At 42.7% G+C, this 18,887-nt stretch overlaps 1 protein-coding gene across 2 annotated transcripts; it reads left to right on the top strand.

The window, feature by feature from the left end:
* The first annotated feature begins 5,586 nt into the window (after positions 1-5,586).
* SEM1 (SEM1 26S proteasome subunit) lies at positions 5,587-11,718 on the top strand. Of its 2 annotated transcripts, XM_064444571.1 has the most exons (4): positions 5,587-5,747; positions 9,541-9,634; positions 10,764-10,807; positions 11,521-11,718. In XM_064444571.1, the coding sequence occupies exons 1-4, from the start codon at positions 5,672-5,674 to the stop codon at positions 11,529-11,531; spliced, it is 225 nt and encodes a 74-aa protein (XP_064300641.1). In that variant the 5' UTR covers positions 5,587-5,671; the 3' UTR covers positions 11,532-11,718. The 2 variants fall into 2 exon arrangements, with proteins under 2 accessions (XP_064300641.1, XP_064300642.1); XM_064444572.1 differs by lacking the exon at positions 10,764-10,807.
* The last annotated feature ends 7,169 nt before the right edge of the window (positions 11,719-18,887 follow it).

Consider the following 18,887-nt stretch of genomic DNA (forward strand, 5'->3'; position numbering starts at 1 on the left):
AAGCGGCCAGAAAATGAAAGGGGAACAATATATAGGAAGCTTCCTGCACCCTGTATGGAAGAAGATTCAAAGGAAAATAATGGTGAAAATTTGCTATGATGGACTGAGAGGAGAGGAAAGATGATACTGGGAATGGTAAACAAAGACAGGAAATAGCCTGCTGGTGGTGTTAGTTCTTGATTAGGCGCCCGTTAAGTTTTGGCTAGAGGGCTAAATGCAAGGAGACGTTTTGTCAGCCCAAATGTGGAGAGAAAACAGAAAGACAATAGAACAATTAGACAGAGGAAGAGAGCAGAAGTGAACAAACATATTGCCCCTATTACAGTGACACACAGCTAGAGCTTTGTGGCAATACTGCCCAGCTGCCTTTAGACTAACTGAAAATGAGAAAATAAATCAAACTTTCTTTTGACTGTCAAGGGTAAAGAGAGAACTGTTTCTTTTTTCAGCCACTGGTAACCCGATAGCTTGCCACAGTGTATTTCACATAAGGAAGTCTGTAAAGCAACATCTAAGTGTTTCTGGTGATTAATATTCCTTATGATCTCCAGCCACCTAATCGCATCCTGACCTCAGTGAGGGTCAGCTGTGAGAAGGGATGGGCTGTGGGAGCGGGGTGGGCTACCAGGAGGTGCTGGTGAATGATGGAGCAGCTGGAGAGAAAAAGAGGACCTCTGCAGACATGGATAAATAAATAGTGGCAAACCAAAAGCACTGATCCCAGGAATAATGCTATGGGTCCAGAGCTGCACAGAGCTATTGAAAGAAGCAGGACAATCCATTCCTAACATCCAGATGCACTGGATGTAGGAAATGCTTTTTTTCTCCAATTTAATAAAAAAAACTACAGCATGAAATGCAGCGCTATCCTGAGAAACAGAACGCCAACTCTGAAGGGATCCCCAGGATGCATTAACCAGTGCTTGGACTGCCAGATATGCTATATCATGCAGGATAGATATTCTGCACTGCATGCTTAATTCTTGCATTCTGAATGGTAACTACGGTAATAAGCTTTCCTAGTTTTTTTTTTCAGGAACTAGGTGCTTTCCTGGATATCTAACAGCCTGGACTGTAAGACAGTCCCTCTCACATCCAAACTGTGTGGGCACCACTGGTCTGAGCCAGATGTGTCCGAGCTGGTGGTCCATTAGAGGTAGCGCCCATGCACATGGATTTCACATTATGTTGATGAGGCCAGCTGGATCAAATACACACAATGCCAATTTTCTTGGCAGCATAGGGTTTCTCTGAATAGGCACTGTTTGGCAGCCTGTGTCCACGCAGACCTCCAAACCAACAGTTTACCCAGTGTGTCTAAAATCCTTAACATGGCTCTCAGATTTGTTTTTTCAACACAACACCTTTAACTGCTTATAAGTAAATTCATTTCCAATCTGTTCTGTTTCCTCTTCTTAATTTTTTCCTCAGAATATGCTTTCAGCCATTAAAGTGTCCAAGTCGAAGAAAACGGGCCCAGGCATCAAAATGACTAATAGTCCCCCTAAAAAAAATCTGGAAATCCAAACTAGTGTAGTACATACATTTTTGTTTCACCTTGAAGAAAAAAAATGCTCTAATTCAGAAAAATGCTCTATTTCCATTTTTCATTTATGCAAATTACACTCTGAATAAATAAATCTACATAATCTCACCTCCCTGCCAGACAACTTGCAGTAACATTTGCCAAGAGAAAGACAGGCTTTTCTGATACTAATGCATAAAACATGCTGAATAAAAAAATTAAAACACATCATATTGAGTAAATAGCTGGTGTGCAGCTCTGGAAAGAATAACAGAAGGACTGATGAGTTACTCAGGATTGTCTCATTCAATTATTTCAAACATGCTACCAGTTAAGGGTATATTTAAGTTAAGGTTTTAATAGAGACAGTCATATCCTGAACCATTGGAATCTATAGGAATTTTTTCCTTTAATTTCCATGATACAGGCACGTAGACCTCTCTGCTGAAGCACCCAATAGTGTCAGGCTGTTGGTCCTGGAAGACCAATCTATTCAGCATGTAGCTGCTGCGCTATGCTGGGGCTGCAGCTCCAAGCAAGCAGATCTCTTATGCTGTTTTGGGAATGTAGGAAGCGCCTTCCCTAATTTGATCAAAACTATTCCTTGCTTTATGTGTCTCTGTCCCCATGAGGTACAGGCTTGGTGACTGTAAAGATTGCCACCGGTCTTGGGACTGCAACAGGGGAAGGATAATCAGTGGCAGTATGCTCAGATTAGATACCAGTGCCTTTTTCCACTCTGACTGCAGAGGGTAGGTGCTGAAAGGCAAATCTTACTCTTGATGTTCCATCTAGAAACCATCAATCAAACTCCAATCATACCTGGGCTTGGGCTCTCTCCTGTAACCTTTCAAATATCTTTTCACACTGGAAAATCTATTCTGGACAGCTGAATCCTTATGCTCTTTTCTCTAAAGAATGAAGACTAGTCAATGGGGCTAGGTCCTTCAAAAGGCTTGAGTGTTATAAACCGCATCACCAAATTTTGAGATGCTGTGATGGTTTGTGGAATTTGAAGATGCCTTTTCTCAGTGGAGAAAAGTAAGTTCCTTACATGCTTCCTGGGGGCAGTAAGGTATGGGATATACAAAGCCTACAGACTGAGTAGGAAGGTACCTAAGAATGCCAGTAAGAAAAAATGCCTTAAGAAAATATGATTTAAGACCATGCCTCTGCTAAGAAATCACAGTCACAAGACTGGCACTAAAATTGGTGTTTTCTAACAACTGCCTGCAGGAGGGTAAGTTCTTTCTACTTGCTTACTGTATAGTCTGGTGGTTGAGAGCATATATCTGGGATATGGTATATCACCCACACCAACCAACTCCCAGGAGCATTTCTCTTTGGTAGGCTATTTGCTGTTGCAGACTGAGTTAGCTATTTGTCAAATGTTATCGACCATGAGTGAAAACACCTGAATATACTTTGGAAGAGAGAAAAAGACCAACCCCCAAATAACCAGCAAACAGCCTGGTGGTTGCGGTACTTGGCTTTGACATCAGGTCAAATCCAACTTGGACACGGGATATTTGAAGGCAAGCCTATTGCCTTGCCCACCAGGCACCTCTTCCTGCAAGGTCTAGCAGACTGGCTTGGAGAACGCCTCACAAATCAGGTCCTTCAGGCGACGCAGGGTGGGCATACCTTGATGAGAGAAACACGACATGGCAGATACCTATGACCTTGGAGAGCATACTAAAAGAGAGATAAAGGGTTTGGGGAATTGCAGTGAGGTCTGCATCCACGCATTCATCTGTTAGAAAGGCTAGATAAGGTAATGTAAATTTCAGGCTTCTAAAACCTGTGGTATTGGGTTTAATAAAATGTAGTTAAAGTTTTTATTTTATATCCATTATTTTAAAGCGATCTTACAAGTAAGACAGGTAAATCTGAAATACTTTCTATTAGTATTGTCAAGCTTATTTCAAATTGCTCAGGCTAGAAACTTATTTTTCTCTTTTTTAAACAAGAGCAACGTTGCTTATTTAACCACAAAACTCCAGAAACCACAAATTCAAAAGAATCATAAAAAAATTTTATATTTGTAATACGAGGAGGAGAATTTGACACTATAGATTTTTGTGACAACAGAAGATTAAATTTGGCTTACTGGTGATATGGGAATACTCAGCTCCACAGATGGGAAATGCAAAGGATGACTGAGATCCGAGACTGGCTGTGGTCAGTCCCTTCATAAGTAAGATACTGCTTCAGGACTTGTCAGTTATCCTTGTTTCCCTGTGCAGAGGCCAGCCCTATCCCTTAGGGAAGTACAGATTCTTCTCTCCGCTGGCACTCTGGAGCTTTCTAACCAGCAGTTCAGCAGAGAAGGAAGAGAAAAGGGGGTGGAAAGGACAGCTGTACCTTTTCTCCAGAGCAGAGAGTAGGAAAAGACACTAAAACAAGTTCAAGCTGCTTCCTGATCCAGGGCTACTTGAAGGTACTTGTCCACAGGAGTTTCCAAGTTACATTTTTTTCTCAGATAATCTAGGTGCAGTTGAGCACCTTGATATTCCTCAGTGTGCTGCAAACTCCATAGTTTAGTTCTAGGTAAGGCAAAAACTAGGTTTGAATATGGGCCTTAGTAGCTGAATGATTGCAGCTCTTTGCAAACTTCTGATACGACAGACCCCTGCTCACTTTACGATTTTATCTGTACTCTCTGGATAGAGCAGGGTATCTATTATTCCAAAATCCCAGCCATATGTAACTAGATTCCACATATTGATTTATTAACCCAGACTTTTCAAAATTTTCACAATCATCAGTGTCAGTCATTCCATCACACAAGAATAAAATGTGACTGCTCAGTTGGACCCTTCATCTGGGAGAAGGGCTCATTTCCCATCTCGCCTTAACTGTGGCCACATGCCAGAACATGCTTGCGCTGGGTTGAAACTTAACTATATATGAATTCTCACACCAGTTTGTTGTTCATTGTTTCCCTGACTTTAAATCTAGGACATGGTATAAGCCGGCTGTGCAAGTCATCGTCTCGTGAAACAGCTTCTCACAGAGCGAGGGAAAAAAACAATCCCTCCATCTGGCAGTACTGTTCTAAGGCGATCGCCTAGAGAGAAGCCATCAGAGCCGCCACACGCACAAACTTGTTCGGGCTAGTAAGCATTGAACTTTGCCTTTGTTTAAATGATCAACAGAATCTAGAATTAAGTGGAAAGAATTCACTTTGGAGTATCTAAAAAACCAAGGCATTTCTATTTTTCATGTAACATCCTAACTCTTATTGAATAGTAATAATCTCTCCTTCAGGCTGCTTCCTTGTTTCTCTGATGTGATGGGCAAGGAACTTATGATAGTGAATTAGAAGTAGGTTTTGAAGTAATATGTTAAAACGCCAGAAGATAAAAAACCAACACAGGTTATAGATTAGAAGGACAAAAGGTTGATACTTGATAGGTTTTGCCTGAATATAAATCAATAATGGAAGAACATAGAGAACAGGCGCGTTCAGCAGTGGCGATGGCTTGCGTAATGCCGTCTAACGTTGCAGCGGACACATTTATTCTCCCCACAGCTGAGACTGCTTTTGACGCTTTCCACAGCCGGTGTCTTTCCTCAGCCCCGGTCCGTGCGCCACGCCAGCCGGCTCCGGGGAGCCCGGGCTCGTCCCGGGGCGACAAACCTCGCCCCCCCAGACCCGGCCGGGGACCCTGCGGTCGGGCAGCCGCCGGGGCAGGTGCGGAGGGCGGATATCCCACTTTATGGCCTTTTTCCTTCCCAGCCCCCGGCACCTGCTCCCTCACCGCGCCCCGTGGGGCCAGGGGCGGCCGCGGCACGGCTGCTGCCGGAGCTGCCCAGCGGCGCCGGCGCGGGCGGGCTCTGGGGTAGCGCGGGTAGCCAGGGCCAAGGAGGCTGCCCTGAGGGGACCCGGCCGGCGGCGGGGAGGCGAGGCGAGGCGAGGCGAGGCGAGGCGAGGCCGGGCCGGGCCGGGCGGGAAGCCTGGGTGAGGCGGGCACCGGCAACGGCGTGAGGCGGCCCTGCCAGGGGAGGGGCGGGGCCCGCGGGGGCGGAGCGAGGCGGGAGCCGCCTGCCGGCAGGGCGCAGGCGCGGTGGCGGCCCCCGCCGCCGGTATCCCGTCAGTCTCCGCGGGCGGCGGGACGCGGCGCTGGGGCGGCAGGCCGAGCCATGTCGGAGAAAAAGCAACCGGTGGATTTGGGGCTCCTGGAGGAGGACGACGAGTTTGAGGAGTTCCCGGCCGAAGGTGCCGGGCGGGGCGGGGGCGGGAAGAGGGGAGAGGCGGCGGGGGTGGCGGTGGTTCCGCCTGTAGGCCGCGGCCTGGGCCGGGCCGGTCGGAGCGGGCGCGGGAGGAGCGGCGGCTTCGGGCGGGCGGGAGCGGCGGGGTCGGGGTCGGGTGCCAGCGGGTCCCTGCCCGCAGCGCAGTCCTCGGGGTCTCCGCGGCGGTGCGGCCTCGCACGCCCCGCCCGTGCGGAGGCAGCTCCGCGGTGCCCCGGGAGGTCCCGCGGCCCGGTGAGCGGTGCGGGGCCGCAGCCCCGCGGTGAGGGACGGCCCTGCTGCCCGTGCCCGGCCGCGCGGGTGTCGGCGGGCGCGGCGCGCTCCGAGTGCTGTGTCATTGTGCGAGGGGGCTGGGAGCGAGCCTCGCTGCGTCCCGGCTCCGGGGATGGGGATGGGGGCGGGACGAGGTGTGAGGGGGAAGGAAATAACGTGCTCTGTAGTTATCCCGAATCTGTTTACCTTTTGAAGCACGGGTGTTTATGTGTTGGTTTGCCTTTCGTAGGTACAAATACGTTGAATGAGGAAATTAAATCCGGACTTCAATAAAACAGCTCAGTGTCCTTTTACAGATATAATCTTGAAAAGGTCCTTGTGAGGGCAGGATTGTTTTCTCAGTGTCCTTAGTTCTGGGAATTGTGTCAAGCTGTGGATAATGAGAACTAATATAAAACATGATGGATGAAATGTCAGGCGGTTTTTTCTCGCTAATGTCTTCATTATATGCGATTTTTTTTGTGGCCTTGCAAGCCTTAGATGTTCTGAATCTTTCAGTACCAGTAAAAATAATATTTTTGCGGTGTTGGAAAAAGTTATTAATGTAGTTGAGGTGATGACTAAACTACACTGAGAAGACTAGCCCTCATTTTCTGTATGTTTCCTAAACAGGCAAAAAATGTTTATCTTATTTAATGTAAATCAAGTATTGGCAGTAGGGATGAAGGAAGTCTTTGAAGCATGCTTCTGAACCTTGGATTGGTCAGAGCGCTGAACTGCTGTTACAGAAGGTGAAATTCATTCTGCTTGAATCTAGCTGTACTACTAAAACCAAGTACTGTGCAAACTTTCTGGGTAGAACAGAGATTTATTAAAAAGTGACCTCAATCAGGATTCTTGCTGACCTGTCTTTCCAAAAAATAAGACCCTCTAAAGAGGCTCATTTAAATCTTCAAGTGAGATAATAGTGTTGAGAGACTATAAAGAATGTTCAGACCACTTTGAATGTTATCTTCAGTGCTTAGGAAAGAATAATGATAAATATGTGCTCAAACCCATGCTAAATTGTTGTTCTTTAAAAATAAATTGCCACTTTCTATGCAGCAGAAAAACTTTGCATTCCATAACCCAGTTTTTATCCAAAGGAAATTAGATAATGCAAATTTATGTTAAGGGATAAAAACACTGGCTTGTGGGGAATTTCTTTTATTCTGACTTAAAATTTTTCTTCAAACACCTTATCAAATCAATTTTATTTATCAAAAGCAGATGTGTCCTATTTTTATAGGACACTTTATTTGAAGTATTACATAAGTATAGCATGATAGTGTACAGTGCTTTTCAGAATGTAAAATGTAATGTAGATTTTTAGGGTTTTTTTTTAATGCTCTGCTCTAAAAACTGTGGGGTGGGTTGGTTGTTTGTTGTTCTTTGTTTTCCTTCCCCAAGTGCAAAGTACAGGGATCAGTATATTACTTTTTTTTTTTAAGGAGTCAAGCCATGACAAGTTTATCAAAATATGTTTTGTAATTTTGGTGTATATTACTAATACTTAATGGTAGAGGCTCTCAAATGCTCTTATCATTTTCAATCCCAGATAATCCTATATAATGTTTTACTTTTATTTAGTCACAGGCATATAATGTAGCTGTGAATAATAATGTTAGTGTGCAATTCTGGGGTATAGTGTCAACATGCAGATACTGTAGAATTTTGTAGCTACAGTGATGAGAATATAATTTAGGCTTTACTCTGTCTCCCCCAGCCCCAATGTAGAAGGTGATGTGGGCCTTTTTAACTCTTCACTCAGTGTGATCTGGAGCATGTTTTCATGGTCTCCCCAACTGACCTTTTATGATTGAAGCTGCTGTTCGTTATGTTGGATACTAGTTACTAGGATTTTCTTCTTCAGATCTGTTGATCTGAGCTACTTCTGTGTCAATAGAGAAGTTTGACTTTGTGTTCATCTTAAACTGTTCTGAGCTTTGTTTTTGTATCTTTGAAATCCAGATAAATGACAAATGGTAAAGTTTTTTATTTTGACAAAAAAAAATCCATTGCATATAAATAGGCAAAGCTTATTGTAGATCTAAATTAAAAATCCTCCCCTTTGAGGAACTAGCAGTACAACTAAATTAATAGGGTACATTTTTTAGCCTGCATTTTTTCTTCACATTTTCTTCCCAGTTCCTTCTTTTGCTGTCCTTAGGACCAGTAGGATTTCTATGCTCCTTCATCCATTTACGTTGTATCATTTATTTGAGTAGGGAAGTTTAAATTGTAATGCCTTCTAGGTGTCTGTCTTTAATCAGTTACAGATGGATTTTCTTGTCCTGGTGAATCTCAAATAGTAATTTTGTTGCCTGTTAGTGTTAGAAAAAGGAGGAGAAAATGGAAGGACCAACCCTCATTCTTAGAAGTTAGTTGTTCACAGTGGATTAATTTTTAATCTTTTACCCTAGTAGTTTTTTTTTTTCTTCCCTGTACCTCCATCAGTGTTTAATGTTACTTTGGGCCTTGGTCTGGATGGACAGCAGATGGCTTACAGAACTGTAAGGGGAAGAATAGTAATATCTCTTCAAATATGCTAACAGACTTTGAGAAGTAGAAGGTCACAAGTGTCAGAATTGGGGTGCTTCTTATTTTGGTAACGTTAGAAAAAACTTGGTGTCTGTCAGAAGACTGAGAAACTGTGTTCCCCAGTGAAGTAAACTGACCTGTGTTTACACAGCGATTCTGAGCTTTCCTGATTTTTCATTTTTGCTATTTTTCTGAACTAACTAGTTTGAGTGTAATTTTTTTTATATAATGAAGCATTAAGTGGATGATCAGTAATTTGTCAAGGGTGATGTGCCAGATTATAAGAAAAATAGAAATTAAGTTAGCAAATGGACATTTAGTGTCTTGCTTCTGTAAAGAAACAGCTTCTGCTGTTTTGGGAATCCAGAAGTAGCTGATTATGGGTAGCAACTGCTGTTTGCAGATCCCTCTTTCAATTTACCTTTGCTTCTGCATCACAGATATGTTTTTGGCCCTTATCCATAGACTGTCAGCATCTGATCTGAGTGAACTGAGGATCTGTGTGTATGTGTTTTGGCAAAAGCATTTCATATCTATTTACCTTTTTTAATCAGGAGGAAAAAAAGCATTTAAATACAAACCTAGAATTGTACACCTTTTGTTGAGCTTTTAGAAGTCAAGTAGTCAATATTGTTTTCTTTTTACAGTGGTGCTACAGCTTGTCCATTTGTATGCAAAAATGTCCCTTATGTACGCGTACTGCTGCAAGCCATGATGTGAAGTGTGCCATTATTTTTTTAGTGAATTGCATTTTAATTATAATTTAAGAAATTTTGGGGTTTTTTTTAGGTCTTTCTATGCTTTTTCATCTCATAAGGGCTTAAATATGATCCAGACTTTTCTGTTAAGCAGAGAAATTTGTTGCCAGCTGAAGCCTACCTTGCCCAGAGGCTGAGCTAATCTGTCAACAAGACATGGCGCCAAAGCAATGCAGCACAGAATATTTAGACCTCTCTTACTGTTTTTAGATTGGACTGGTTTAGATGAAGATGAAGATGCACACGTCTGGGAAGACAATTGGGACGATGACAATGTCGAAGATGATTTCTCCAATCAGCTAAGGTAATTTTATTTTTAACTTACTGTTCTAGAAGGTGGGTAAAATGTTTAAAATGGCATTGTTTAGTTCATATCTGAAAGTTTGAAATCTGCCTACTTTAAAAAATAGAGATCTGAAACTGAAATAAATTAAAGCTCTACTTTGTGCTTTTTTATCTAAAGCCTTTCAGAGCCAGGCTTAAGGGTTAACAGCACAGTTTGAAGTACTGATCAGCATTTCATCTTTTAATAATTCTGCTGTGAGCCCTGAAATATGCCTGATGTCATTGACGTGTTCAGGCTTTTGCTGTGTTACACAACTTAGTACAAAGATCTCTGCAAATTGTGATACAGTTGACACTTTTTCAATTTAACACAAATCCTTTTTGAAGGACTTTCTTACATGTGCGTATGAAAATATTGAATTGTGTTGCAAAGGTCAATGGCAAGGGATCCAAAATTATCTCTTCCATGCTATGCAGAATGTGTTGTAATACATTTTTTTCTATGCCTTTAAATAGCATTGCTGTTCTTTGTCCAAATGGACACATTTCTCAGAGATCAGTTATCTGTATTAATGTTAAGGCTCCCTTCTTGTGTGATGAGCATGCTGTTTATGAGCAGCAATAGCAAAGTAATTGCTCGTAACATGCTTTAAAAAAAAGTGATTGCAATTTGGATGCCTCCAGTTGTTTAATTCCCTTTGTCACTTGTAGTTTCAGTTAATCCTTTACTGATGCATAATTTGTTTCAAGCATCAATACAAACTCACATTTTATTATTAATCCCTCAGTATGTTGCATGAGACACAAACTCTCTGTAATACAGCCTGATTAAACAGTTCCTGGGTTGATCTCCCTTGTTGTACTCTGTGAAAGCGATCCTTTATGTAGAAGATACAAAAATAGCCTTTGGTGTAGTTGTTTCTTATAAGGTTGAAAGGAAAGTAAACTGTAATATTGGAAAACAAGTTGATAGGCAGGGAAACAGACTTTAAAGGGATAGTGTAATTCTTGGTAAACATAATTGATCTTAACAAACCTTCAGTAATTGTGTCTTAATTGTAGCCTTTAGTATTTGTGACCCTATGCTAGTGTTAAAATGGTAGTTTGCAATGTTGCTTTGTTGCAGCGTGTTTTTATCTCATCTTTAGAAAGAAAATGCTGCAGTCCTCCACTTCTAAAATTCCACTACTAAGTACGTAAACTAACCTGAAATATTTTTAGAGATTTGGACTACTGTATCTAGATGCACAGGATGTGGTTCTGGCTGGTGTGTTTGGAGGCAGGTGAGAAGCAAAGTGGGGACAGGGCAGGAGTGATAACGTTTGCAGTTGCGGACTTGCTGTCCTGGCCACAACTAAGGGGAACTCAGCAATCCGTTTCCCTCAGAATTGTTCACTGGAAGGTATATTGCACCAAGGTCTAAAAATGGTGCACTCTGGTATTTTTATTTAAAAAACAGTAAAAGCTGAAATTATTTTGGAAGTGCATGCATTTAAATTGCCTAGATTAGTGAGCTCATTTAGTTTAAGGAAATCCTGGGAATAACTGATATAAGATAATAGTTTGTTGTTCTTCTAATGTGTGTGGAGTTGTTGCAGGCTCACAGGTGCTACTTTGTGCCATATAGTTCTACTCCAGCAGTGGTGGGTCAGAGGACAATAACTATGATTGAAACAAGTATTTGAATTTTTCACTTGGAAGTTGCTTCTAGTGATCTAAGATATTAAGCTGAGGGTGAAGAACTATGGAGTAAGTGAGGTTAAGGTTGTTGCTATGAACCAAAATCTGCCATGTTCATATTCTAAAATGATTGTACATGGTGCAGTATGTTTAAGATTTAAAAATGCAAATGTCTGACAGTATTTTATTTGTATGTTTTAATATACCTATCTTTTTTCTATACAGAGCTGAATTAGAAAAACATGGATACAAGATGGAAACCTCATAGTTTTTGCTGAATATGGAGTGGTTTAACATTGAACTGTGGATAGACTATATTGAGAAAAGAAGAAAAGGTGGAAAATGACAAGACACACATAGTTCATTATCTGCTTGGATTTATTATTGTTTTGTATAAAAAATAAAGTTTTTAATCTTAGCCTAGTCATACGTTCAGCCTCTGCTAACCTGGTAACTTATATTTTGGTTCTGAAATGCCTTGTGCAATAGAATTCATGGACTTAACCTAGAATGCTACTAATGACCTTTCAGCGGCTGATGGGATTGCACCAGCTCCTGTCACGGGGAACCAAATAAGCATTACCAGAATGAAGACCAGTGAACGTTTCTGTCATTGGGGATGTGGAGATGTCAGAAAGAAATAAAATACTCATGTATTCCTATTAAAATGCAGCAGAAGTAGAAAGGGTTTTTGGGGAGTGATAAAGCTTATTTTGCCGTAGGATTTTATTTCATAATGACTTATTTTATTTTTGTTAGCAATTTCACATGGGTGCCAGTTTGATAGCCTCAGAAAATAAGATGCATTTTTAAGTACATTTGACAACAGCATAAATCCAAACTCTCCAGTCTTGTCCTATCATTTCTTAGGCCTGTTAAAGAGACCTAGCTGGAGGTGGGAGAAGTTCTGTTCTCATGCTTATTTAAGCCTAGGAGTCACTGCTGAAATTGCCTCCAATTTGCCAGTTACAGCAGTTTGTCTGTATTGGACAAACATGCCTGCTGAGAATGGAAATCAAACTTCCAACTCATTTCATGGAGGCCAACAAATAGTTGCCAGATAGATACAGCAGTAGTGACTGGATTCGATTACTCTCTGAACTAGAAAACAGAAGGTGGAAATTACAAAACCTATTACCAATTCCATGAATCCTCCCCAAAGGAGCCTTTAAAGCTGGTTTAACGCAAAGACACAGGGAGATATGGCAGTCCTGGAAGTGTAGGCCATGGCTGCAAATTAAAAAACCCAATTTTTTTTAAAGGGGCAAATATGTACTTACAGAATTTGAATTAGCTGCTTGCTTTTCGGCAGTTCACTGTAGAGAAGCAGAGATGTAATTGTTATTTAAAGTGAGCTTTCGGAATAAAGGTATTGGCTGATGGACATGCAGTAATGGTATTAAGTGCTTTAACCTTGTTAACTAAGTAACTGAATATCTTGTATTATAAATGCATGTATTCATGCAAAATGCTAGGAAGCCTCCCCCTCCCCAAATTACTTAGGTGGTGCTATATTTATGGTGGAGGCAAGATTCGCTGTGGCCCTGACTGCTTTCTGAAGATAGCTCTGTAACGGTGGAGACCTTTCGTTGCATCTGAATGGTTCTGCAAAACTAAATGTTTCAGAGGGTGTTGGATGCCTTCAGCTTGTCTGGTTCTGACCTGCTTGGGAAGAGAAGGGGAGGCCCTTTCAAATGGATTTGCCCTATGCTCAAGTGAGTGATTTGTTCGGATTGAAACGTGTGGCTCACGCAGCCCAACTCAGTAGAATACAAAGTCCTCGACTTCATATTTCAACAGGTAACGAATGAGAAGTCTGTGTATTGAGTTGCAAATAGAAATGCAAACATCCTCAGGTTACTGTTGGGAATTTGAGAAAAAAGAATGTTTAGTACAGTTCTAGGATTGCTGGTGTTATTAACACATCAATATTGCGAAATTGAGTGATGAGACTGACCAAAACAAGATGACAGAAGAATTATGGAGATGTCTGGTGCAATCTTTGCATAGGGACAGCTGCTTTCCATTACAGGATTCTGGAAACCTGGCTAAAGCAGCCCTGTCCCATCAATTGCTAGCAGGAGGAGGAAAAGCATCTTTGCTTCAAGAAATCTTAGTTTTTGCTGAGCCACAGTTGTCCTTTTTTTGCAAAGGCAGAATTGGAAGGGAAGCCTAGGCTGAGGTAGTCTCATGGCTCTGCATTAATAACCTTCAGCTGCTCACACATGACCTGAAGTCCCCAGCTGGAAAGAAAAGAGAGCAATCTGCTTTGAAGGTTGGTTTAATGATATGGTCATGTAATGCTGTCTGCATAGAGAATTTGTTGCGAAGGAGGAAACAAGAAGTCACATGCAAAGTGCTGTGAGAATGTAGCTTATTGCAAAATCAAGCACTTCATGGAGGCTGATAGCCTGCATAATTACCATGCTGCTTAAATTTTTTGCCCTCAAGTTTATTGTATGGTCATATGGTTCCTCTTAAGCTTTCTAGTATAAAAATGACTTGGGAACATTTCTACTTCAGACTGGCTGTTTTATTTCTTTCCAAAAATTTTTAAAACCCAGCTGGTTTTGAGACAAGCTAAAGACTTTTTTTCCCCTTTTTTCTATCTTTGATGGCTTTGGTGTTCTAGAGGGAAGTTGAGGTGGTTGGCCAGAATGTCACTGTAGCAATTGACCCTAATCTACCTGCTCTGTAACTTTAAAAGGAACTAATCTTCCCATGTGCTTGGAGGCCTGAGTTTTTCAGATTGGCAATGCTGGGAGAGGTTTTATTTGGAAGTCTTTCCTGGAGATGTTCCAGTGATCCCTGTTAGCTGAGGAATGCATGAAGTGTGGGAGATAGGAATGCTTTGGGGGTGTGAGGTAGGACATGCTGAGAGAAGACAGGATTTTGAATCTGCAGCCTGGCAAGGGTGTGAATGCGGTGGAGAGAGGGAGGTTTGGCAAAGATCTGAGTGCAGGAGAGTTTGGGCTTTCTAGTTAAGAAAGGACGACACGTGGAGGTGTGCATATGGCAACTGGGCGTGGGCTGTTGGGTAGTGTCTGTTCCCCATAGTGGGAAGGAGATTCAGGTCACAAAGAGGCTGACATTGCCCTGTGTTTGGGCACCTAACCTCCTCACCAGCCCATCTCTTAGCCAAGCGTGAGACTCTTGGACATGTCATAAGTCTGAGCCATGCCAGGGTACGTGGCAGATGTCTACAGCTCTCCCCATGAAGGCTGGGGTGGTGTTTTGCAGTGCGGGGAAGGTTGTTTCACTCTGGCCTAGATGCTGAGGGTGTCCCAAGGCAAAGCACTGTTCAGTTGACTTGGAGGAAAGCTCTGAAGGGTCCCTGATTGCCAATGATTTTGGTGCTCTCACTTTACCTTGATCCTTAAGAAACTGCACACCTAAGAAGAAATGCAAAGTCACAGATAAGCACACAAAATGGTGAGCAGTCTGAATTAAGGCTGCCTGGAAAACCTTCAGTTTGGGTCTCTTGTCTCAGAAAAGCCCTTGCTGGTTTCACATCGGGTGCCTGCCTCCCTCCTTCCCTCCACTAGCTTGTGCAACAGCAAGAACGGCTTCCTTAGACACCTTCTGCTCCTGGCTCACAGTGTGTCCTGTTACCTGCTTATTGCACTGTGTCCACTTTGTGCTGTACAGAACAAGTGAGTAAGTTTGGGTCTCCATATCATAGCAGTCTGCGTGCTTTGCAAATGCTATAATACGTTTTCCACCATCCCTGGGAGACGGAGAAGCGTCTTCCCCTTTTTGAAGTGTACGCTGATTTTAAGTGCTTGGCGTGAGACCCCAGGACCTCATGTTTCACTGGATTCGGTAGTATGTAAAATGCTCTGCACGTTCAAATGTTTCTTTAGCTTCAGTTACTGCTGTGCATATTCAGCATTTCTGCCGATCAGGATTTATGGGGTATCAAGTCAGCCACCCAGAAAAGGAGGAACATGCATTACAACCTCTGCAGCTTTTCTAAGGAATGAGGCAAGGACTCCACAAGTCGCTACCTTCCCCTGCTAGCTTTTTCTTGAACCTTATTTTTTCTTATCCTGTTTTTTCTTGAACACTAACAAGGGCTAATAAGTCCCCTGAGGGAGGGGCTGAGTATAGGAAAATATATTATCATAAAATTAAAGACTATGAGAATACATATGCATGGAAAAAGGAATTTATATTGCACAGAGTTACAGTTCCAGCATTTCCTATCTTTTAAGTATCTGACTTTACAGCCCTAATAACAATCTTTTAATGCAGGTATGATTTTGTGTTTGCATAATAATACAGCTAAATTTGATTTAATTCCAAGGCGTGCAGGGAAGTAAGAAGATTGATGCCCAGAAAGTTTTTGTGATGGAATTTTAGTAAAGAATGAATGTTATGTAACATTTCAAACACACTGAGATCCTTCAAGATGAAGCGTGTGATATAAATGTAAAATATTTGCAAACTATAATTTAGCAACCGTCTTAAAATCACAGTCAGTATTCCAACCTCTTACATGTGGTGGGTGAGATCCTTTGTCAACTGAGAGCTAAGGGCAGTGAATGTGAGATTCATTAAGTAATTATATAGGAACATTAATTTCAAATTAATTTCAACAGTTGTCTAGGCATTAGCAACCAAATTAGGAGACCAAAGGCAAACAGTAATGCAGCTTAATACTTTTAATAAATGAAGGCATTTGCAGTGATTTACATAAATCGGATGATAAGCCCTCATTTAATGGGCTTCCAAATGCTCCCCGCCTCCCCTTCCCGTTCACCTTTGCATGTTTCGAGGATGTGACTGTGCTCTGCATCTTGCTGGCGCTCTCATTACATCGTGCTTTTCTCAAATCCTTCCTATGCTGGCTTCATAATGAACGGTCAGACTTTCTGGAATTTGTTAGCGTGAGCTGGAACCTTTTAAAGCTTCTGAATCTGCGGCGCTGGGAGGCATGGGGAAGGAACGGAGCCACCATTGACAAGGCCCCCAGGAAAATAAATGGTGGAGAATAAAAAAAGCAGATTAGGGTGTTGGGGGTTGCTTGCCTACAGGCAGGGCTGGGAGATGAAAACCAGCCCATCAGCAAATGAATGGGTCACATGTAATGGATAATGACCAGCCCTTTTCATCTTTTCTGCAGTGAGCTCAAGGCTCTTAATGAAAAGGAACAGGCACTGGTCTGGATTTACATTGCACCTGATGGAAACTCGGCAGCTGGGTGACTCACCCAGGATGTGCAACCAGCCCTGTCGATACTCTAGCCACTGGCCTTGGGCTTCTCCTGCCACTAGCAAAATAAAAGCTCTTCCTTCCCCAGGGAGCTGGTAGGCTGAGAGATGTAAAAGGCAAGATAGGGCAGCAGGGGAGGGTGGGTGGTGGGCTCTGTTTCCCTTGCGGTATTGGTTTGCAGTGTCCAAATAGGATGTGGTGGAACCGTACAACACAAGGCTCTGACATCCATCAATGTTAAAAGGATGCGCTGTCCCAGTCACAGCACTGTTCAGTGGTACTGTCAAACTGGATGCTGTATGGCTACTTCTCCCTCAGGGAAAGCATTGGGGTGGCTGAGCGGTACCAGCAAATCCAGAAAACAAAGGTCTAATTATTCTGTTTGTGCTCAGGTCAGTACTGCTTTCTCATGCCAGAGAGAACTGGTGCAGGTTAGAAATGCAAAAAGAGGCGTAAGCTCCTGCAGAAGAGTTCAATCAATCTGACTCTGAAGTGTTTAAGAGGTTAGCTTTCCTCCTCCCTTCCCAAGCTATCTGCCGTGCCCTCCGTGCTGGTGGGTGTGAGCTGGTGCTTAAACTGGCAGGTTTTTTTCCTGGCTGGCAATTTGCCAGGGAAGAGGATCCCAGCAGGACATCAAGGCAAACAAGAAGACATGGCAGCAAGAGGCCAGGTAAAAAAAAAAAACAACCAACCTTTTCTACCTGAAGATTAAAATAGGAAAGGATGAAAATCACTCCTAAGCAGAAAGCAGCATCTGAGAGGGTATGTGAGTGCATCACATGACACTACCGTTGAATCACTGCAGAGAGGGATTCACTCCAACTTATACATGTGAAATGGCAAGACCTCTAATGTAACCAGTAGTGTAGGTGGATCCATTACAAGACTATTGCTTCAGTGGCTTTTTAGGACATATTAATATTTTTTTTTTTTTCTGGGGCATATTAAAAATGGAGAGGGTGTAGTACAAAGAAGACCTCATCCCACAGGTATGAGCTCAGTTCTCTGGCTCTCCTGCTGCAGGGCTGAGGACTCAGCGCTGCAACCAGTGTGTTCTTCAGTCTGTTCAGAGCCAGGTTCTGGCTGCAGATGATCCTGGTGCTGCAGAAGAGAAACGGGCTGTGCAGGTGGGGCAGCAAGATGGGTGCTATTGCATGTTTGCTACCGGGAGCCTCGGCTTCAGCCTAGGAACACGACTTTCTCCCAGCCTCTGACTTGACGTTTCATAGACAAAGCATTAGGTGCTGAGAAATGTAAGGGATTTCATAAGAATGTGCATTGGATTCTGTTCCTCGCTCAGCTATTCTGTGATCAATGTCCATTAGAAGAGACAGCAAAATACTGTTTCACTGCCTGTGAGCATGGGTAGGGTTACATTGGTACTGTACATCTTTCCCAGGGTGTGATTTCTAGGCATTACTAGGCTGAAGCTTGCCTCATCAGAGACTGTCTGTTCCCCTTCGTAGGTGCCTGCTGTCTGCATCACAAAGAGGGTCTGGCATGGGGCAAGCTTTAGCGGTATTATGGCAGTTAAAGGAGTAATTATAAAACCAATGGGTAGGGATTTGATTGCAACTTGATGGAGCTGCAGAAACTGTGTGACTCATCTTAAAGAGAATATATATATTACGGTTATAAATAGGCCCCTTTTTTGCAGTTGCAATGACATATTTAGAAATTGCTGTTCTTTTTAAAAATAACTTTGATGTTAGACAGATATCTGGGGCTTGCAGGTTACATTGTTTATTGAGAAAACACACACCTTAGCAGTAGCTTTCTGTCACACCAGGCATGCACGGTGCTTTTACAAACACAGCATCAGACATGGCCCCCCTGCCCTGAGACTTTCAGTGAGACAGAAACAATGCACAGGATACGCTGTAGGAGAGGATGGAGTGGGTTGTGCTGGCCATTGGTAAAACAGCATGAATATGTGATGTTTGGGGGCAGGCAGAAGAAAGGGAAGAAGAGTCTCCTGAGTGAAGAGGTCAGGATGGAGCAAGGGACCGCTCTGGTTTGGCTTCAGTGGATAAAATGGATTGGATCCAGGTTGCTTCTGGATTGAAAATGCTGATGTGAAATGAGCTCTCTTCTGAGCTTGAAGAACAGCATACCTGAAAGGCATAGGAAACTTGGTCAATTTGTTTCATCTAGGAGAGAGCTGAGTGGTGATCTGATTGTAGTTCTCAAGTTCCTTTATGGAGAATAAAACTGTCCCATAAGCAGATGGCTTTTTAACCTCACTATAAAGGCAGAGTAAGACTGAGAGGTTGGAAGCTCAAGTTAGACAAATCCATGCTGTACATTTATACAGCAAATTTAGGCTGTACATTTTTACAGCAGGTTCTGAATTGAGCCATTGAAAGATTTTTCTCCCT

Source organism: Phalacrocorax carbo, chromosome 2 (assembly GCF_963921805.1).
Source record: "Phalacrocorax carbo chromosome 2, bPhaCar2.1, whole genome shotgun sequence".
Taxonomy (NCBI): domain Eukaryota; kingdom Metazoa; phylum Chordata; class Aves; order Suliformes; family Phalacrocoracidae; genus Phalacrocorax; species Phalacrocorax carbo.